The sequence below is a fragment of the Phyllobates terribilis genome, unplaced genomic scaffold (assembly GCF_046119375.1).
Source record: "Phyllobates terribilis strain yellow unplaced genomic scaffold, ASM4611937v1 Scaffold_11__3_contigs__length_659146591, whole genome shotgun sequence".
Taxonomy (NCBI): domain Eukaryota; kingdom Metazoa; phylum Chordata; class Amphibia; order Anura; family Dendrobatidae; genus Phyllobates; species Phyllobates terribilis.
Window position 1 is genome coordinate 618,957,215 of NW_027362771.1, and position 22,613 is coordinate 618,979,827.

Consider the following 22,613-nt stretch of genomic DNA (forward strand, 5'->3'; position numbering starts at 1 on the left):
TGCAATTCAAATAACAGCCATGAGGTGGCTACATATAGACACCTATGGCACAAATAACTCCCAATAAAATATAGTAAAATTATATGTATATTTTTTGTTTTGTTTTGTCTGTTGATAGGCACGGCAATCATCTTGGGTATTTTTGAAGCAGGTCTGCCAAAATAGGTGGAGTGGAGCAGTAGCTAGGGTGGGATGTGATATGGATACTCCCCGTCCATCAATTTAAGCGAATGTGGCAACATTTCTTATGCCAGAAATACTACTCTAGTCCCCAATTGGAGTAACATTTCTGGTGAGATGCAACAGAGGTAGGCGCATGCCACTTAAAAGATGCGCTAAATTCATTAAGTGACACATGCCTATTCATGAATTCAGAACATCATACTCCAGTGAGTCCTTCATTAAGACTGGCATGTGCAACACCAGTCTAATTTAATCTTCTCCTATGTTTTTCCTTTCCAATCTTGAATTGGATGGTGGCTTTGGGCATAGCTTGGTTGTAGCTTGTAGCTTGGCATGAGGACCGGGTTACTATCTGTAGTAGGCATGTGCTGTAGACACATGACTCAGTTACTGTAGTGTAAAATGTCATCACTTTAGTATATGAAGTGTGAAGAAAACCCACAGCATGTTGGGATATTCTGGTTCTTGCTGGATCACATACATGTGTAGTAGAATATGGTTATGTCAGCTTCTGACAACATGTGTAATGTCACAGCATTTGTTCTTGATTAACCCAGACATGTTTTTCGGTGGGTCAAGAGACATAGGCCATTGTTCGTATGAGCCTGAATGTTGACTCTTGAATTGATGTTTGCTGCAGCTTATTGTTCTGCTATCCTTAAAAGACAAACTATGCAGATTGATTAAATACTAGAACAATGAGAGATGACCTCCTCCCACTTTCCCCCAAACCTGTGTATAATGGCCTGAAGGACAGCTGTAATCTATAAAAGGGGGATATGCTTCTGTTTCTACACATATTCTATAGGACACCAGCTTAAGAGACCATGGTCGCAGCTGGAGTAATACAGATCTTCTCTATTGACCATCACTGAACCCTCAAATATTTTTGGAGAATCCAGGTTGGAACAATTAAGTCAGCTGGCCACATACCTCACTGCACTTGGTCAACTTCCTAAGCTTGCCGCTACCTCCTCTCTGTGGGTGCCCGCCAAAAGCGGGGTGCCACCTGTGTGGCAGTAGTTGGCCCTGGGTGCCCCGAAGTTGTAGCTATTTTAATTCCGGTGAGCAAGTGGAAGAGTGAGACTTTGTCATTTGCACCATCTAGTGTACTTGCTGGTACTGTTCTACGGTATATGTTACTGTCTGTTGGTGGTTCAATAAAGTAGCACCCCATTGTGTTACCCCCACCCTGTATTGTCTGAGTAGTATTCTGCCACAGAGAAGGAGAATGGGCGTTCAGTGGGATGAGCCCTGGTCCATACGGTCTTTTTAAAGACAGCCGGGCAAGCGGACAAGAGCACCCAAGACCTTCGTATCTCAGTCATATTTCCTTGTTTCACCAACATTCTTTCTACTTTGTTAGGTAAATAATACTTGGGGTGGGGCGCTGAACACTCAGGCATTGTTATACTCCATTTTGTATCTCTGTCTCCCAGCCAGTGACTTCCAGAACCTCAAGAACGTCCATTCTATGAATTACTTTAAGATCCATATGGTAAAGTAATGCAAAAAAACAGAAAGCACATTGTCACACGGCATATTCTGCAGATTAAAAAATAACTTTATTTATAAATACATTTAAAAACAAAGAACACGGTAATTTATTGAAATTTCATTGTAAAGTAATATATTTTAAATCCAATTCATTTGAATAATAAAAACAAAATGCCTGACAGAGTGAGGTTGTCTCACACAAGGGCTGTTGATGGTTTTCGTTAAGGAGAACTTGCTGTATATCAATTCATATTGCTCCATTTACTTCAAATGGAGCTGTATGTACATCTGTACCCATTGAGCTCCCCCTAGTGGCAGCTGCTAGCAGCCTGACTTAGGCTGCATTCACATGTGCTCACAATTGTTTTTTTTTTGGTCGTGATTGTTGCAAAAGCACTGCAGCTTTTCCAAGAACAAGGCAAAAAAAAAATGTGTAGACGGAGCCTTATTTTACAGATTCCATTTCAGAGTTTATTTTATTTATTTTATATACATTTAGGCTATGTCTACATACTGTATCCTCCATCTTTTTGGGTCCCCAGCTTTTCCATATGTAGTTAAATTATGGCATTTTCAAAAAATCCCGACAAAAAAAAATGCATCATGTGAACACTGCCTTGTTTTATAATTTCTGAGCTTCTTTTGGTAAACGGCAAACATGGAGAAATGTTTTATTTTCTTTAAAAGGTGAAAATATTTAATATCACTCAGATTATTGTTAAAAGTCATCTCGACTAATCTCATTTTTGTTTATACATTTTTAATAAAGGTTTCTCATTATTACAACAGAACTAATTCCCATTATGTAATAACAAGAAATAATGAAATTCTATCGCTCCTATAAGTCAATACTTGAGGAGCATCTGGATAAATTTATATATATCCATGAGAAATGGAATTTCATAATTTCTTGTTGTTACATGACTGTCATCCAATGGGAATTACTTAGTCTTGTTATACCACAATCAATTTATATTTATTATATATATATATATATATATTATCTTTTATTTTTTTGAAGACTTTCTCTGTTTTTTGACAGAGGAATAAACAACCTCTGGCTCTTCCGATACCTCTTGGGGTTTTGTCGTTCTAGGCTCAGAATGGTTCACCATAACATAAAGTAGCTTCTCATTCTGTGAAAAAGAAGACATATCAGGTAAAACTGAAATTGCAAAGAACCAGAAAGGAATATTTATAATTTATCCAATGACATAAACTCCTTTTTTTTTGTAATAAGCATACCGCATATCAGATAGAGGGATAATGATGGACAGATAACAATCTTTACCGTCTCTTTGGCTTCTTTTTGCAGCTCTTCTATGTTTTCATAGTCTGAAATGTAAAGACGTTTCTCTTAGATAATAAGTACTGAATGTATTTACATGAAGATCCTACAGTGCAGCTTCTTCTGGGGAGCAACCATCATAGAACCTTCTTATTTACAATCCCAAGAAGTAAAGATGGGACACATGACAAAAAGTGTTAAATAGGTTCAGAATGCAAAGACAGCTTCAACATTTTTGAGGCGCCCAGGTCCCCTCAAGTATGTTTCGCTTTCTATAGCTTCATCCGGGTAATGATCACTGGTATACAGTGATTTTGGTGCCAATGATGTCATAATTAGTGATGATCGAGCATGCTCGTTGCTCGAAATTTACGAGCATGCTCGGGCGAGAACCTATTATCTTCAGCGTGCTTGGGCGTTAAGTTTTCATCGCTTCCTTAACATGATTTGCGACTGTTTGACATCTTTAATACATGTGAGGAATGCCTGTTTCTCCAGCATTCCTCACATGTATTAAAGCTGTCAAACAGTCCCAAATCATGTTCATGGAGCGACGAAAACTTAAAGCCCGAGCACGCTGAAAAAAATAGGTGCTCGCCCGAGCATTCTTGTAAATCTCGAGCAACGAGCATGCTCGATCATCACTAGTCATAATGATTTTTTTTTAATTTATGGGGCTGATTAAGAATATGACTTCAGTTTTGCCAGATTGGCTCTAGTTTCTGAGATATTTAATAACTAAATAAATAATTACAGTAGAATTCTGGCTTCAAAAAAGTGGCTTTTATAACATTGTAAGACTACAAATTGAAATACAAAACAATTATATGGGATATCTCATTACCTAAGACACTGTTAATGAGCCAAAAGACCAAAAACTATTGTATTTGTAAATGCACACAACTTACATTGGGGGAATGCATTATTTTTATAGCTGTATTATTTCAAAAACTTGAACCAATTCCGCAAAATTAATGGGATTTTTTAATTCAGCAGCCTCAAAATACCCTACATTCATTCAAAAAAACATGGCTTTATAGGTAGAATTTCCTTCGAATTCTACCAAAAAAATTGATTTGCCTGAATTTGAAGATTGTCAGTTTGGCTTTTGGTGAAACCAGCAAAATGGTGCTGACCTGGTGCCATTTATCTGAATTCCAATAGCCACAGAATAGGTTAAAAATAATTTCACTCCAGTCATCACTAACCTGTCTTACCACCACAGCTCTCCCCCCAGTTATGGGGGTCTTCCTTACTTTAGATATGCATCCTCTTCCAGATTTTCAGTCTTTGCCAGTGCTATGACATTGACTAAGCCTCAGCAATGCATGTCTTGATGGCATTGCGTCAGGATGTCAAAACATGTGTTGTCCTTTGTCAAGTCAGTAGAGATGAGCAAATAAATTTGAGTAGAATTGAATTCTACTCGAATTTAGCATAAATTCGCATTCACCAAAATGAAGATTTTTTTGTTATTTTCTTACGTGCAGATTCAGCACAATGGAGACCACTAGCCACCATTTTTCTGAACCATAAAGAGCGTAACGGGTCTGGGAGGCGGAACCTCTGAGCTACTATACAAGGGGGCGGTCCTTGTAAGGGAGCGGGTGGCGACCAGGGTAGACGGGCAGGCAGTCACAGCAGGTGACTGGGACAGTCTCTGAATGAACGGACAGGAGGTCACGGCAAGTGACCGGGGCAGTCTCTGGATGAACGGGTAGGAGGTCACGGCAAGTGACCGGGGCAGTCTCTGGATGAACGGGCAGGAGGTCACGGCAAGTGACCGGGGCAGTCTCTGGATGAACGGGCAGGAGGTCACGGCAAGTGACCGGGGCAGTCTCTGGATGAACGGGCAGGAGGTCACGGCAAGTGACCGGGGCAGTCTCTGGATGAACGGGCAGGAGGTCACGGCAAGTGACCGGGGCAGTCTCTGGGTAAAGGGTTGGTACGACCTGTGGCGGCTGATGGTAGACGTGAGCTCCCAGGTGAGCAGGCGAGAGTCTCTGGATAAACGGGTGGTCACAGCATGTGACGGCGGAGCCTCCAGGAAGACCAACAGACAGGCGGCAGATGAGCGCTCCCAGGTGAGCGGGCAGAAGTCTCTGGACAGGCGGGTGGTCACAGCACGTGACGGCAGAGCCTCCAGGTAGGCTAGCAGACAGGCAGCAGATGAGCGCTCCCAGGTGAGCGGGCAGGAGTCACTGGGCAGGCAGGTGGTCACAGCACGTGACGGCAGAGCCTCCAGGTAGGCTAGCAGGCAGGTAGCAGATGTGCGCTCCCAGGTGAGCGGGCAAGCTGGTCCATAGACAGACTGACAGGAGTAGTAAGGTAGACCGTCGGACCTCAGGCTAGCAGGCAGGTAGCAGAATATCGGGCAGGAAACAGACAGCAAACTGGCAGGACTCTGGCAGGAATCAGGCAGGTAACTGGCAACGGGACCTGAGGGCTGAAGCAGAGTAGAACAGTGCAACAACATTGCTCGGGCACCTCCATTTTGGAGGAGGTGCCTTATATATGGTGAAGTCCTCCAGCCATTGGCCGGGGACTCCTTAGGACGGCGCTCGCGGCCCCTTTAAGAGGGAGGGAGCGCGCGCGCGCCCTAAGCACAGTTACCGGGAAGGAGCGCGCGCTGACAGCAGGGCGGGAGGAGGACGCCGGGCTCGGAGCAGAGAGGTGAGGGGAACAGCGTCCCTGCCAAGCAGAGGGCAGGAACGCCGACGCTACAGTACCCCCCCTTTAGGCCCCCCCTTTTTTAGGCCAGACAGAAATTTAGCAAGGATGAGAGGGGCATGGATGTTCTCCCGGGGCTCCCACGTTCTCTCTTCAGGACCAAACCCCCTCCAATCTACTAGAAAAAGGTCTTCCCTCTTACCCTTTTGGTGGCCAGAATGTTCTCTACCTCAAATTCGTTTTCAGCGGAAACCGGAGCAGGAGGCGTGCCTGTAGACTTGGAAAAAGAGTTAAGTACCACAGGTTTGAGGAGAGATACATGGAAGGAGTTAGGGATCCGCAAATTGGCCGGGAGTTTCAATTTATAGGCCACCGGGTTGATCTGACTGATGACTTCCAGAGGACCGATGAACCGAGGCCCTAACTTATAGGAAGGAATCTTGAGCCGGACATACTTGGACGAGAGCCAGACCTTATTCCCTGGACGGAATTGAGGAGGATCCAGACGTTTTTTGTCAGCACGTCTTTTCATACGCTCGGATGACAGAAGGAGTGCGGACCGGGTACTCTCCCATGTGGAGGAAAATTTGTTAACAAGAGATTCCGCAGCCGGATTGTCCACCGAGGTGGAGACGGGAAACGGGATCCGAGGATGCTGACCGAAGACTACAAAAAACGGGGATTTGGAGGAAGATTCGCTCTCATGATTGTTGTACGAGAATTCGGCCCATGGCAGGAGATCCACCCAGTCAGAATGGTGGGCATTAACGAAGTGCCGGAGGTAACTGGTCAGGATCTGATTGATCCGCTCCACTTGACCATTAGACTGTGGGTGGTAAGCGGAGGAGAAGTCCAGGGTGACGTCTAGCAATTTACAAGTGGCTCTCCAGAAACGAGAAGTGAACTGTAGCCCACGATCCGACACGATGTGACGGGGCAGGCCATGAAGACGGAAGATGTGGCGGATAAAGTCTTTAGCCAGCTCGGGTGCAGACGGGAGGCCTGGCAGGGGAATGAAGTGAGCCATCTTGGAAAAGCGGTCAGCGACCACCCAAATGACCGTACAACCGGCAGAGACGGGATGATCAGTAATGAAGTCCATCGCTATATGCTGCCAGGGTGCAGCAGGTACTGGCAGAGGAAGAAGGCGACCAGCTGGCAGGTGTCTCGGAACTTTGTTGCGGGCACAGGACACACAGGCAGAAACAAAGTCTATTACATCCTTGCGCAGGTTAGGCCACCAGTAGTGCCGGGAAATAAGCTGGAGGGTCTTTTTCTGACCGGCGTGGCCAGCTAGTTTAGACGAATGACCCCAGTGTAGGATCTTCTCCCGATCAGGTACCGATACGAACGTCTTACCGGGAGGGAGACGATTTAGACTCATAGGAGCCACCTGCATTACTCTGGCGGGATCGATGATATGTTTAGGTTCTTCCTCGAGATCAGATACCAGAAAGGATCGGGACAAGGCGTCTGCTTTGATGTTTTTGTCAGCCGGACGAAAATGTAGAATAAAATCAAAGCGAGCAAAAAACAAGGACCACCGGGCTTGGCGCGGATTAAGTCTCTGGGCATGCTGGAGATAAGCCAAGTTCTTGTGGTCAGTGTAAATTATTACCGGATGAAGAGCCCCCTCGAGTAGGTAACGCCACTCCTCCAATGCCAGCTTGATGGCCAATAACTCTCGGTCTCCTATGGAATAATTGCGCTCAGAAGAGGAGAAGAGTTTGGAGAAGAAGCCGCAAGTTACCATCCTCCCGGAAGAAGATTTTTGAGTAAGTACAGCTCCGGCTCCAGAGGAGGAGGCGTCAACCTCCAGAAAGAACTGCTTGTTGCCGTCCGGACGATGCAGCACCGGGGCGGAAGAGAAGGCCTGTTTTAAGGAAAGAAAGGCCTCCTCTGCTTCGGGCGGCCACTCTTTGGGATTAGTACCCTTACGGGTGAGCGCGGAAATTGGGGCAGTCCGGGAAGAGAAGTGCGGTATGAAGAGGCGGTAGTAGTTGGCGAAGCCCAGGAACCGCTGAATGGCCTTCAACCCCTCCGGTCGGGGCCATTTCTCGATGGCAGACAGTTTCTCTGGATCCATTCGTAGGCCGGTCTGAGAAATAATGTAGCCCAAAAACGGAAGCGAGGTCTGCTCAAAGAGGCACTTCTCATATTTAGCGAAGAGGTGGTTCTGCCTGAGCCTGAGCAGGACCTGACGAACGTCCCTTCTCATATTTAGCGAAGAGGTGGTTCTGCCTGAGCCTGAGCAGGACCTGACGAACGTCCCTCCGGTGAGTCTGGAGATCCGGAGAGAAGACCAAGATGTCGTCCAGGTACACCACAACGCAGGAGTAGAGAAGGTCCCGGAAGATGTCATTGACCAACTCTTGAAAGACGGCAGGAGCGTTACAGAGACCAAAGGGCATTACCAGATATTCATAGTGGCCGTCCCGGGTGTTGAATGCCGTCTTCCATTCATCCCCTTGACGGATACGGACCAGGTTGTACGCCCCACGGAGGTCCAGTTTGGTGAAGACTCTAGCCCCCCTCAGGCGATCAAATAATTCTGGAATGAGCGGAAGGGGGTACTTATTCTTCACCGTGATCTGGTTAAGGCCTCTATAGTCTATACAGGGACGGAGAGAGCCGTCCTTCTTTTTTACGAAGAAGAAGCCTGCTCCCGCCGGGGAGGTAGATTTCCGGATGAATCCCCTGGCCAAATTCTCCTCAATATATTCGGACATCGACCGGGTCTCAGCTGCGGACAATGGGTAATTACACCCACGGGGAGGAGTAGTACCGGGTAACAGGTCGATAGGACAGTCGTATGGTCTATGAGGGGGTAGTGTCTCTGCCTCCTTTTTATTAAAGACATCAGCAAATGACCAATAGGGAATCGGAAGTCCAGGTAGATTAGTTGGGGTAGGAGAAGGATGGACGGGATGAACAGGAACCAAACAAGTCTTATGACAGTCCTGTCCCCAGCGAAGGACTTCTCCGGTCTGCCAGTCAAGCACGGGTGCATGTCTCTGGAGCCAAGGTAGACCTAGTAAGAGGGCGTGAGAGAGTCCAGGCAGAACATGAAAAGAGATGCTCTCAGAGTGCAGCATTCCCACCTGCAGAGTTACGGATTCGGTGATGAGTTGGATGGGACGTGGTAAGAGGCCTCCATCCACAGCAGCGACAGATAATGGTACAGCCAGAGGTTTGGTGGGAATGCGGTATTTTTCTACCAGGGACTGTGAGATAAGATTCCCGGCCGCTCCAGAGTCAAGTTGGGCTAGTTCGAAATAACGATTCTCCCCGCAGATAATAGAGACTGACAGTAGCAGAGATGGAGAGGATTTATTCTTGTCTAGGTTGACCTCTCTGAGCGAACCTAGACACAGGCGTTTCCCGACCTCTCCGGGCAGGTACGGATCCGGTGCTCCTTACTGCCACAGTAGAAGCAGCTCCCTTCGGCACGGCGTAAGTCCTGACGAGTTTTGACCATCTTGGTCTGGTCGACCTGCATAGGCTCAGGAGAGTGTACCTGGGGAGAGACGGATGGAGTGACGGGTTTCTGAAAAGTAGGAGCTAGACGTGGAAACCTCCTCTCACGGGTGACCTCTTTGGCAGGCTCCTGGAAGCGTAGGTCAATCCGGGTGGCAAGAGTTATTAGGTCATCGAGAGTGGTAGGAATGTCCCGACCGGCAAGTTCATCTTTAATACGGCCGGACAGACCCTCCCAGAAGACGGATACCAGAGCGTCGTTATCCCAGGCCAGCTCCGAGGCAAGGGTACGGAACCGTATGGCATATTGGCCCACGGTGAGACTTCCCTGACGGAGGCGTAGCAGAGATGATGCGGATGAGGTCTTCCGTCCGGGTTCGTCGAAGACTTTCCGGAAAGCCGTGAGAAAGGCAAGCAAGTCGGACACCAGGGGGTCTCCTCTCTCCCATAGAGGATTTAGCCAGGCCAGGGCCTCCCCGGTGAGATGGGACATGATGAAGGCAATTTTGGCCCGGTCGGAGTTAAACTGGTGGGACAATAGTTCAAAGTGCAGGGTGCACTGATTTATGAAGCCCCGAGCCTGGGAGGAGTCGCCTCCGAAGCGAGGAGGTGCAGAAAGCCGGGGTTCGGGGTAGGATACGATGGTATTGGTGGGCAGCGGAGCTGCCGGGTTGCGAGTCATGGCGCTGGCGGTGGTTGCTGGTGGAGCAGTCAGAGTGTCCAGGCGAGAATTGACATTCCGCAGGTGACCCAGGATGGACTCCTGTTGGGACCTCTGACGGGACAGTTCATGACAGAGGTCCGAGAGCGAGGGAGCTTGGGTGCCACCGGGTTCCATGGCCCGAGCAATCTGTAACGGGTCTGGGAGGCGGAACCTCTGAGCTACTATACAAGGGGGCGGTCCTTGTAAGGGAGCGGGTGGCGACCAGGGTAGACGGGCAGGCAGTCACAGCAGGTGACTGGGACAGTCTCTGAATGAACGGACAGGAGGTCACGGCAAGTGACCGGGGCAGTCTCTGGATGAATGGGTAGGAGGTCACGGCAAGTGACCGGGGCAGTCTCTGGATGAACGGGCAGGAGGTCACGGCAAGTGACCGGGGCAGTCTCTGGATGAACGGGCAGGAGGTCACGGCAAGTGACCGGGGCAGTCTCTGGATGAACGGGCAGGAGGTCACGGCAAGTGACCGGGGCAGTCTCTGGGTAAAGGGTTGGTACGACCTGTGGTGGCTGATGGTAGACGTGAGCTCCCAGGTGAGCAGGCGAGAGTCTCTGGATAAACGGGTGGTCACAGCATGTGACGGCAGAGCCTCCAGGAAGACCAACAGACAGGCGGCAGATGAGCGCTCCCAGGTGAGCGGGCAGAAGTCTCTGGACAGGCGGGTGGTCACAGCACGTGACGGCAGAGCCTCCAGGTAGGCTAGCAGAGAGGCAGCAGATGAGCGCTCCCAGGTGAGCGGGCAGGAGTCACTGGGCAGGCAGGTGGTCACAGCACGTGACGGCAGAGCCTCCAGGTAGGCTAGCAGGCAGGTAGCAGATGTGCGCTCCCTGGTGAGCGGGCAAGCTGGTCCATAGACAGACTGACAAGAGTTGGAAGGCAGACCGTCGGACCTCAGGCAAGCAGGCAGGTAGTTGATGTGCGCTCCCAGGTGAGCGGGCAAGCTGGTCCTTAGACAGACTGACAGGAGTAGTAAGGCAGACCGTCGGACCTCAGGCTAGCAGGCAGGTAGCAGAATATTGGGCAGGAAACAGACAGCAAACTGGCAGGACTCTGGCAGGAATCAGGCAGGTAACTGGCAACGGGACCTGAGGGCTGAAGCAGAGTAGAACAGTGCAACAACATTGCTCGGGCACCTCCATTTTGGAGGAGGTGCCTTATATATGGTGAAGTCCTCCGGCCATTGGCCGGGGACTCCTTAGGACGGCACGCGCGTCCCCTTTAAGAGGGAGGGAGCGCGCGCGCGCGCGCCCTAAGCACAGTGGCCGGGAAGGAGCGCGCGCTGCCAGCAGGGCGGGAGGAGGACGCCGGGCTCGGAGCAGAGAGGTGAGGGGAACAGCGTCCCTGCCTAGCAGAGGGCAGGGACGCCGACGCTACAAAGAGTAGTGTTGAAGGAGCATGCTCGACACTGCTCGTTACTCGCCCGAGCATCTCACTACTTGGGATGTTAGGCGAGCACCGAGCATTTCCGGGTTACTTGGGCGGGAGCTCAGGTCTCCGCCCTGCACGTTTGGAGCTCTTTACAGAGCCAATGAACATGCAGGGATTGCCAGCCAGTCACTGTAATGCCGCAGCCATGTTGTTTGTGGGCATTACAGTGAATGGCTGGCCGCACAGAGTCACCTCGAGCATTTAAAACTGGGCGCCGCCATCTTAGACACAGTCACTCAGGATCAGAAAGTGTAGAGAGGGTGCTGATGAGTTAGAGAGAGATATATAGTGCGAAATAGGTAGTGTAGGGTCTCTAAAGCCTGCTAAATCAAACAAACAGTCTCTCTCAGGACTAATATCCATCCCAGATGTCAGGCAGGCAGGCTGTATAGGAGATGCAGTGGTTATACCAGCAAACGCTGCATTACAGTCCTGTGTGCTCCTGTTGGTCAAATTGCTAGACTTATCCCTCTGTCTCAGTAGCCAGGAAAAATCCTTTTTTTTTCATCTAAATCCTGTATTTTTTTTTTCCTCAGTCAGTCTGTACAAATACGCATCTTATTAACCTTTTGGTATCCCCCCCCCCCAAAAAAAAATTGAGTGTGTCTGTGACTGTTCAGACACCAATATATCTGTTTAAAAGAGTCTGGTGTAGGCCAGAAAAATAGAACTGTGATTTTGCAGTTCCACAGGTAAAATCTCTGTATTATCCTGCTTTTGCCATTTTTTGCCGTAAAAAAAACCTGCAATAGTGTCTCCATGACTGTTCAGACACCAATATATCTGTTTAAAAGAGTCTGGTGTAGGCCAGAGAAATAGAACTGTGGTTTTGCAGCTCCACGAGTCAAATCTCTGTATTATCCTGCTATTGGCATTTTTTGCCATAAAAAAAAACCGCAATAGTGTCTCCCTGACTGCTCAGACACCAATATATCTGTTTAAAAGAGTCTGGTGTAAGCCAGAGAAATAGAACTGTGGTTTTGCAATTCCACGGGTCAAATATCAGTATTATCCTGCTTTTGGCATTTTTTGCCGTAAAAAAAACTGTAATAGTGTCTCCCTGACTGGTCAGACACCAATATATCTGTTTAAAAGAGTCTGGTGTAGGCCAGAGAAATAGAACTATGGTTTTGCAATTACCATGGGTCAAATCTCTGTATTACCCTGCTTTTGTCATTTTTGCCATAAAAAAAAACTGTTATAGTGTCTCCCTGACGGGTCAGACACCAATATATCTGTTTAAAAAAGTCTGGTGCAGGCCAGAGAAATAGAACTGTGGTTTTGCAGTTCCACGGGTCAAATCTCTGTATTATTCTGCTTTTGGCATTTTTTGCCGTTAAAAAAAAACAGTAATAGTGTCTCCCTGACTGGTCAGACACCAATATATCTGTTTAAACGAGTCTGGTGTAGGCCAGAGAAATAAAACTGTGGTTTTGCAGTTCCACGGGTCAAATCTCTGTATTATCCTGCTTTTGGCATTTTTTGCCGTAAAAAAAAATGTAATAGTGTCTCCCTGACTGGTCAGACCCCAATATATCTGTTTAAAAGATTCTGGGGTATGCCACATAACTATAACTGTGGTTTCGCATTTTCATGGGTCAAATCTCTGTATTATTCACTTTTGGGTCTTTTTTACATAAAAAAACTGATTTAGTGTGTCGCTGTCCGTTCAGTCCCAAATATATCTATTTAAAAATGTCTGGTATACGCCAGTAAATTAGAACTGTGGTTTTTGAGTTCCACGGTTCAAATCTCTGTATTATCCAGCTTTTGGCCTGTTTTATGAAAAAAAAACAGTAATAGTTTCTCCCTGTCTGTTCAGTCACAAATATATCTGTTTAAAAAATTCTGTGGTTTTCCTCTTCCACGGTTCTAATCTACTTTTTATTATGCTTTTTCCATTGTTAGTGCGAGTGTAAGCTATTTTAATTAATTTACAATCGGCAAGGTGCGTTACAAGGGATGTGGAACTGGACATTCTGGTGATGGTGCGTGTAGAGGACGGGGCCGTGGCCAAGGCGAAAATGTGCCACAACCAACAGCCACATCCTCTCGCTCCCACTTCTTGACCGAATTTCTAGGGAAGCACACTACAACACCAGTATTGCGAACTGATCAGTGTGAACAGGCTATTAATTGGAAAGCAGATAATACTTCCAGTTACCTGGGTACCACCACCTCCGGTCTGTCTTCCACACGGTCAAGTTTTAGTAGCCGTGAGTCTCAACCGCATACTCCTCCTCACCCTGATGCTACTTCCTCCCACCATGCCGAGTGTCGTCAGACAACAACTGATCCCACACTTGGACACTCTGAAGAGCTGTTCACTGGTCCATATTACTCGCCTGCTCCGCTTGAAGAGGTGGAAGAGGAGATCCCATGTAGCGATGCCCAAATATTTGAACAGCCACGGCCACAGGAAGTGGACGCTGGCAATTTGTCACAAGAGGTGGACGATGACGAGACACAATTGCCACGAAGTGAGGTGGAGGATCGTGGTGCACAAGTGGAAGAGGAGGAGGTGGTGGATGGTCTAGTTACTGACCCAACGTGGCAGGAGGACACGCAGAGCGAGGCCAGCAGCACAAAGGGGGAGGGAGGCAGAGTACCCCAACAGGCAGGAAGAAGCAGTGTGGTGGCCACACACAGAAGGCGGGCAACAGTTCCCCGTAACACCAACACGAGGGACGTTGCCAGTACAACCGGTATGTCTTCCAGAGTCTTGAATTTTTTTAAAGACTCTGCTGATAACTCCAAAAATGCCATTTGTACCACCTTCCATGCCAGCATCAGCAGGGGTGACAAAACTACCAGCGTGACCACCACGAGCATGATCAGGCACATGTCAGCAAAGTACCCGACTTTGTGGGGCGAACCCCAGGGTCCATGACCAGTGTCAGCGGGTGTCACCACTGCTTCTTCCACTGTTGTGTGTGTAATAGAACCCCCTGTTGTGTGTGCAAGGCAATCCCATGTCCATACTGCATGCAAAGATGACCCCTCTTCTCTGTCTTCACTTGTTATGGCAGTTTCTCAAGAAACAGCATCCACGTCCACGTCCCACCGCAGCGTTCAATTGTTCATATCCCAGAGCTTTGAATGAAAGTGCAAATTCGCAGTCAATGTCTTAAATTCGCACATTTCATCACTGCTTGCTTTGGAAATGCTGCCTTTTAGGCTGGTGGAGACGGAATCCTTCCGCAACCTTATGGCGGTGGCCTTCCCTCAGTACTCGGTCCCCAGCCGACACTATTTTTCCCAGTGTGCCATCCCCGCACTACACAAGCACGTGTCCCAAAACATCTACCGTGCCCTCAACAACACAGTTACTGGGAGAGTCCACCTGACAACGTACACGTGGACAAGTGCTTGTTGCCAGGGACGGTACATCTACCTGACGGCACACTGGGTAAACATAGCGGAAGCCGGGAACCAGTCGGACCTTGAGACAGAACACATCCTCCCCACATCGAGGATTGCGGGCCCTATGTCAGTCAGAGTTGCCCCCACAGTTTACAGCTCCTGCACATCCTCTTCCTCCTCATGTTCAGCCTCCATCTCAGATATCACCATATCAGTTACAAGCTGGAAGCACTGCAGTACTGCCACAGCCAAGCGGCAACGGGCTGTACTGAAACTCATAAGCTTAGGTGATAAACCTCACACTGCTTGTGAGTTGTGGACATCTGTGAAAGAGCAGGCAGATCTATATCTCACACTGCTGAACCTACATCCAGGTATGGTCGTGTGTGACAATGGCCGTAACCTGGTGGCGGCTCTGAGGCGAGGCGAGATCACAAACGTACCATGCCTGGCTCATGTGCTTAACCTCTTGGTTCAGTGGTTTCTTAAATTGTACCCCGAGTTGCCAGATCTGCTCGTCAAAGTACGCCACCTGTCAGCTCATTTTCGCAAGTCGGCTACTGCTTCCACCGCCCTTGCTGTGTTGCAGCAGCTTTTGCAGCTTCCAGCACACCAACTGGTGTGTGATGTCTCCACACGTTGGAACTCTACCCTCCACATGTTACAAAGGATTTGTGAGCAGAAGAGAGAAGTTGTGAAGTACCAGCTGCAACAAGGCCGTCGATATTCAGGTCAGACTCCACACATAAGACCTCAGGAGTGGACCTGGATGTCTAACATATGTACCATCCAGACAAACTTAGAGGAGTTCATCAAGATGGTGAGTAGTGTCAGCATCCCACTTGTCTGTCTTTTGCAATGCTCTCTGCAGAGAATTACAGAGGAGGCATTGCAGCCAGAGTATGATGCGATGGATCAAGAACCCGTAATGGCCGATTACACACTGCCCAGCCCCATCTCATCCCAACGTGCATTGGGGGCCAATGAGGGAGAGGAAGAACAGGAGCTGGTATCAGGCGCTGTAGACAGTAGTATCTGTACAACTGTCATACAGTCAGTTCAGCGTGGGTGGCCTGAGGACACTGGGGAGGAGGAGGAGAAGGAGAGCATGGTCAGTCGTCATCTTGGTGAGGACACTGAAGTCTTGCCTGTTACCAGTTTGGCACGCATGGCTGACTTTATGTTACGCTGCCTTAACCGTGACCCTCGCGTTGTCAAAATGTTGGGTGACAGTCATTTTCTGGTTGGTGACACTTTTAAACTCCCGTTACAAGGAGAACTTTCACTCTCTTATTCCTGAGAGGTCTACAACAATGGGGCAGTACCAGAAGGCCCTTGCTGCAGAACTGTTAAAAAAAATTCCCATCTGGACCCGCTAGTGGCAGAGTTCACAGTTCGTTGACCTACACATGCGTACAGGCAAGGGAGACGCAACTCCATTCCAGCAGAGGCAGGGGAACACTGTCAACATTCTAGGATAATTTTCTGAGACCCACCCAGCTTACAGGCCCTGAGGCGCGGGGTACTCTCACAAGGAGTGGAAAGTTTCAAAAGATGGTGAGGGAGTACCTTGCCGACTGTACCAGCGTCCTCGGTGATTCCTCTGTGCTTTTTAATTATTGGGGATCCAAGCTGGACACTTAGAATGAACTCGCTCTGTACGCCTTGGAGGTTCTGGCCTGCCCTGTCACTAGCGTGTTATCGGAGCGTGTTTTTAGTGCCGCCTGGGAATTATAACTGATAAGCGCACTCGCCTGTCAACTAACAATGCTGACAAGCTGACCCTTATCAAAATGAACAAGGGCTGGATTGGGCCAGACTTCTCATCACCACCAAATGACAGCAGAGTAACATAAAGTCAAATCCACTGTGTTATTTCGGGATGTGTATTCCCATGCACCGCTTCACACCCACACATGGGTATGTGCTTCCTCATTTCATCTGTATTTTTCTCTTCTCCTTATCCTCAGCCTCCACCACCACTATACCACCAGGGTGACCGTGGTCCGTGTTGCCAGCATTGCAAGTTCCTGCATCCTAATTTTTGGCAGCTTTTGCTTGGAAGGCATAGGCAAAAACTATGGGAGACCCACTCCCAAATAATGGGAATAATGTTTTTAATATGCTCTACTGCATGGCTCTTGTAAGGGGCATGAAAACCGTCTTGCTAAGCTACTGCGACCTCCACCACTTTTCCCAGGGGCATTGATATTGTCTTTTTATTCCACTGCGACCTCCACGTCTCTTCCAAGGGGAATTAAAACCGTCTTGTTATGCTACTGCGACCTCCACGTCTCTTCCCAGGGGCATTAAAACCATCTTCTTAAGCTACTGCGACCTCCACGTCTCTTCCAAGGGGCATTAAAACCGTCTTGTTAAGCTACTGCGACCTCCACGTCTCTTCCAAGGGGCATTAAAACCTTCTTGTTAAGCTATTGCGACCTCCACATCTCTTCCAAGGGACATTAAAACCTTCTTGTTAAGCTACTGCGACCTCCACGTCTCTTCCAAGGGGCATTAAAACCGTCTTCTTAAGCTACTGTGACCTCCACGTCTTTTCCAAGGGGCATTAAAAGCGTCTTGTTAAGCTACTGCGACCTCCACGTCTATTCCAAGGGGAATTAAAACCATCTTGTTAAGCTACTGCGACCTCCACCACTTTTCCAAGGGTAATTGATATTGTCTTTTTATTCCACTGTGACCTCCACCATTCTTCCAACGGGCATTGCATTTCCTCCTAATTTTAGTCAGCTTTTGATTTTCAATGCATAGGCGAACACTAAGGGAGACCCACTCCCCAATAATGGGTAGATGGTTTTTAGTATGCTGTAATCCACTTCTGTTTCAAGGGGCATTGCAGTTCCTCATAATTTTTGGAAAGCCTTCCATTCACTGATTAGGGACAAGGACTTGCACGGGTATAGTTGCAAGTCATCATCTTCTGATGCGTAAAGGATCACTTTTGATGGGCACACTTTTAGGCAGTGACCTGGGTGTCAGAGATGCTTCCAGGGGTCTTCCCCATGCTGTTCCCATATCTTTTCAGCACTTTATGCATGTGTCACACAGCACATGGCCAGATAAGATTGTAAAATGTTAAAATGACATTTACCGGTGAATGCATTTGTCACGGTTGAAAGCAATACAAAAGTGCAAAAACGCATAAAAAATGCTACTTGTGAAGATAGCCCAAGGTGTGGAGGAGTATTTTTGTTTTTGGTTATTTATTTTACCTTATACACAAGTCTTTACCGTGGAAAGGAAGTTCCTTGACATATTTCACAGGAAAACCATTTCAGTTTCATTTTTGAACGTTTTCTTGTGAGCCTGTTAAAGTAGCTTAATACCTCTGACCACGTTGTTGACAGCAGTGACCTGGGGGTCAGAAATGTTTCCTGGGGTGATGCCCATGCTGTCCCCATGTCTTTTGAGCACTGTCACTATCGTTTTGGGAACTTTTTAGGCTTTCTACAGACTGGCGGGGGTGCCGCCGCAAAAATGCTTGGGTCTCCCATAGACTAACATTGGGCTCGTTGCTTGGGTCGAGCACCCAAGTATCACAGTGAGCTCGGCCCGAGCTTCGAGCACCCGAGCATTTTAGTGCTCGCTCAACACTAATAAAGAACCATCAAAAGGTGAAAAAAAATTAGAAAAATAAATAAATTGATATTCTCAACTCACTTCTCTGATCTCTCCACAACTCATTGCCACCCATTTGCCACCCATTCGATCTGCATTCCATCTTCTGATCTCCTGACTAGAGATGAGCATTGTTCTACTCGAACTGTTCGCCAATCTCAAATTCGAGCTGTTTTGGACGGTGTTCGAGCCGTTCGGCAAACACGAACGATTTGAGAAAAATTCGGCTGTTCGAGGTTATGTTCGATAACTGTTCGTGCACCAAAATCATAACTGGATTTTTTCTCAGTAATGATGAAAATTAATGTTAATACGCAGTTTGAGTGTACAGCGGGGTGGGGGGAGGGGCATTGGATGGATCTCTGCAGGAATAATGAAGATCTCCATTTTTTTTTCTCTTTCCCGCATTTACAGTGGGGAGGTGCAATCTGTCAGCCTATCAGCAGCGCACACACGGAGCGAAGTGCTTTTTTTCACACAAGCAAGGGCATGTGTCATTGGCAGAGTATGGCACATGTCCTTGCCCTATAAGACCAAGCCATTTTCCCCGTCGCCACCATTTTCTCACTGCTACAGCTGCGTGTTAGACGGCACCGCTGTTGCTGTGTGCGCTATACCTTGTTAATTTCAAGCCAATTTTCGCACAAATCTACAGATAGCTTGGGAGTAGGGAATAGTTGTGATTGCAGTCCTTTTAAGGACTAGGTTACAGCATTTCCTACGACTTTTATCAGGCAGGTCTGTGCTCTTAAATAGATAGGTTGTGGGAGTAAAGACTAATTGTAATTGGAGTCCTTTTCAGGACTAGGTTACATCAGTTCCTATCAGTTTTTGCCAGGCAGGTCTGTGCCAGTGCTGTGCAAGTTTTTTTCACAGCATTTGGCTGAATCTAGCAAAGCTAATCCTTTTTCGCCTGTTGCAGAGTGTGTTAGTCAGTGGAGTAGCCTATCTATGTTGCAAGATATACCACCTGTGTATAGAATACCAATTTTTTTGCTGCACCTAGCGAAGTAAAACCTTTTGGGCATAGCATCATTCTATTAGTCCATCTATACTGACCTCCATCAGGTTGCAAATTGAATATAATTTTTTTCTGCATCTAGCTCTGAAAAAATATTTGGCCTTCTAGCAGTGTGTGGGACTTTCTCTATTAGTCCATCTATACTGACCTCCATCAGGTTGCAAACTGAATATATTTTTTTCTGCATCTACCTCTGAAAAAATATTGGGCTTGTAGCTGTGTGTGGGACTTGTTCTATTAATCCATCTATACAGACCTCCATCAGGTTGCAAACTGAATATAATTTCTTTCTGCATCTACCTCTGAAAAAATATTTGGGCTTCTAGCTGTGTGTGGGACTTGTTCTATTACTCCATCTATACTGACCTCCATCAGGTTGCAAATTGAATATAATTTTTTTCTGCATCTAGCTCTGAAAAAATATTGGGCTTCCAGCTGTGTGTGGGACTTGTTGTATTAGTCCATCTATACTGACCTCCATCAGGTTGCAAACTGAATATATTTTTTTCTGCATCTACCTCTGAAAAAATATTGGGCTTCTAGCTGTGTGTGGGACTTGTTCTATTAATCCATCTATACAGACCTCCATCAGGTTGCAAACTGAATATAATTTTTTTCTGCATCTAGCTCTGAAAAAATATTTGGCCTTCGAGCAGTGTGTGGGACTTTCTCTATTAGTCCATCTATACTGACCTCCATCAGGTTGCAAACTGAATATAATTTTTTTCTGCATCTAGCTCTGAAAAAATATTTGGCCTTCTAGCAGTGTGTGGGACTTTCTCTATTAGTCCATCTATACTGACCTCCATCAGGTTGCAAACTGAATATAATTTTTTTCTGCATCTAGCTCTGAAAAAATATTTGGCCTTCTAGGAGTGTGTGGGACTTTCTCTATTAGTCCATCTATACTGACCTCTATCAGGTTGCAAATTAAAAATAATTTTTATCTGCATCTAGCTCTGAAAAAATATTTGGGCTTCTAGCTGTGTGTGGGACTTGTTCTATTACTCCATCTATACAGACCTCCATCAGGTTGCAAACTGAATATATTTTTTTTCTGCATCTAGCTCTGAAAAAATATTTGGCCTTCTAGCAGTGTGTGGGACTTTCTCTATTAGTCCATCTATACTGACCTCCATCAGGTTGCAAACTGAATATAATTTTTTTCTGCATCTAGCTCTGAAAAAATATTTGGCCTTCTAGCTGTGTGTGGGACTTTCTCTATTAGTCCATGTAAACTGACCTCCATCAGGTTGCAAACTGAATATAATTTTTTTCTGCATCTAGCTCTGAAAAAATATTTGGCCTTCTAGCAGTGTGTGGGACTTTCTCTATTAGTCCATCTATACTGACCTCCATCAGGTTGCAAATTAAAAATAATATTTATCTGCATCTACCTCTGAAAAAATATGTGGCCTTCTAGCAGTGTGTGAGACTTGTTCTATTACTCCATCTTTACTGACCTCCATCAGGTTGCAAATTGAATAAAAAAATTTTCTGCATCTAGCTCTGAAAAAATATTGAGCTTCTAGCTGTGTGTGGGACTTGTTGTATTAGTCCATCTATACTGACCTCCATCAGGTTGCAAACTGAATATATTCTTTTCTGCATCTACCTCAGAAAAAATATTGGGCTTCTAGCTGTGTGTGGGACTTGTTCTATTAATCCATCTATACAGACGTCCATCAGGTTGCAAACTGAATATAATTTTTTTCTGCATCTAGCTCTGAAAAAATATTTGGCCTTCTAGCTGTGTGTGGGACTTTCTCTATTAGTTCATCTATACTGACCTCCATCAGGTTGCAAACTGAATATAATTTTTTTCTGCATCTAGCTCTGAAAAAATATTGGGCATGTAGCTGTGTGTGGGACTTGTTGTATTAATCCATCTATACAGACCTTCATCAGGTTGCAAACTGAATATAATTTTTTTCTGCATCTACCTCTGAAAAAATATTGGGCTTGTAGCTGTGTGTGGGACTTGTTCTATTAATCCATCTATACAGACATCCATCAGGTTGCAAACTGAATATAATTTTTTTCTGCATCTAGCTCTGAAAAAATATTTGGCCTTCTAGCAGTGTGTGGGACTTTCTATATTAGTCCATCTATACTGACCTCCATCAGGTTGCAAACTGAATATAATTTTTTTCTGCATCTAGCTCTGAAAAAATATTTTTGCTTGTAGCTGTGTGTGGGACTTGTTCTATTAATCCATCTATACAGACCTCCATCAGGTTGCAAACTGAATATAATTTTTTTCTGCAGCTACCTCTGAAAAAATATTGGGCTTGTAGCTGTGTGTGGGACTTGTTCTATTAATCCATCTATACAGACCTCCATCAGGTTGCAAACTGAATATAATTTTTTTCTGCATCTACCTCTGAAAAAATATTTGGGCATCTGGCTGTGTGTGGGACTTGTTCTATTACTCCATCTATACTGACCTCCAACAGGTTGCAAATTGAATATAATTTTTTTCTGCATCTAGCTCTGAAAAAATATTGGGCTTCTAGCTGTGTGTGGGACTTGTTGTATTAGTCCATCTATACTGACCTCCATCAGGTTGCAAACTGAATATATTTTTTTCTGCATCTACCTCTGAAAAAATATTGGGCTTCTAGCTGTGTGTGGGACTTGTTCTATTAATCCATCTATACAGACCTCCATCAGGTTGCAAACTGAATATAATTTTTTTCTGCATCTAGCTCTGAAAAAATATTTGGCCTTCTAGCAGTGTGTGGGACTTTCTCTATTAGTCCATCTATACTGACCTCCATCAGGTTGCAAACTGAATATAATTTTTTTCTGCATCTAGCTCTGAAAAAATATTTGGCCTTCTAGCAGTGTGTGGGACTTTCTCTATTAGTCCATCTATACTGACCTCCATCAGGTTGCAAATTAAAAATAATTTTTATCAGCATCTAGCTCTGAAAAAATATTTGGGCTTCTAGCTGTGTGTGGGACTTGTTCTGTTACTCCATCTATACTGACCTCCATCAGGTTGCAAATTGAATATAATTTTTTTCTGCATCTAGCTCTGAAAAAATATTGGGCTTCTAGCTCTGTGTGGGACTTGTTGTATTAGTCCATCTATACTGACCTCCATCAGGTTGCAAACTGAATATATTTTTTTCTGCATCTACCTCTGAAAAAATATTGGGCTTCTAGCTGTGTGTGGGACTTGTTCTATTAATCCATCTATACAGACCTCCATCAGGTTGCAAACTGAATATAATTTTTTTCTGCATCTAGCTCTGAAAAAATATTTGGCCTTCTAGCAGTGTGTGGGACTTTCTCTATTAGTCCATCTATACTGACCTCCATCA

At 46.3% G+C, this 22,613-nt stretch overlaps 1 protein-coding gene across 2 annotated transcripts in view; it reads right to left on the reverse strand.

The window, feature by feature from the left end:
- Positions 1-1,736: 1,736 nt before the first annotated feature.
- The window catches only part of LOC141165424 (uncharacterized), an 85,000-nt gene continuing 64,123 nt past the window's right edge, over positions 1,737-22,613 (reverse strand). For both annotated transcript variants that reach the window (XM_073651027.1, XM_073651026.1), the window contains 2 exons: positions 2,972-3,015; positions 1,737-2,816 (listed from right to left, as the gene is read on the reverse strand). In XM_073651027.1, coding sequence (XP_073507128.1) covers positions 2,688-2,816; positions 2,972-3,015 — 173 coding nt within the window. In that variant the 3' untranslated portion in view covers positions 1,737-2,687. The remainder of the gene's footprint in view (positions 2,817-2,971; positions 3,016-22,613) is intronic.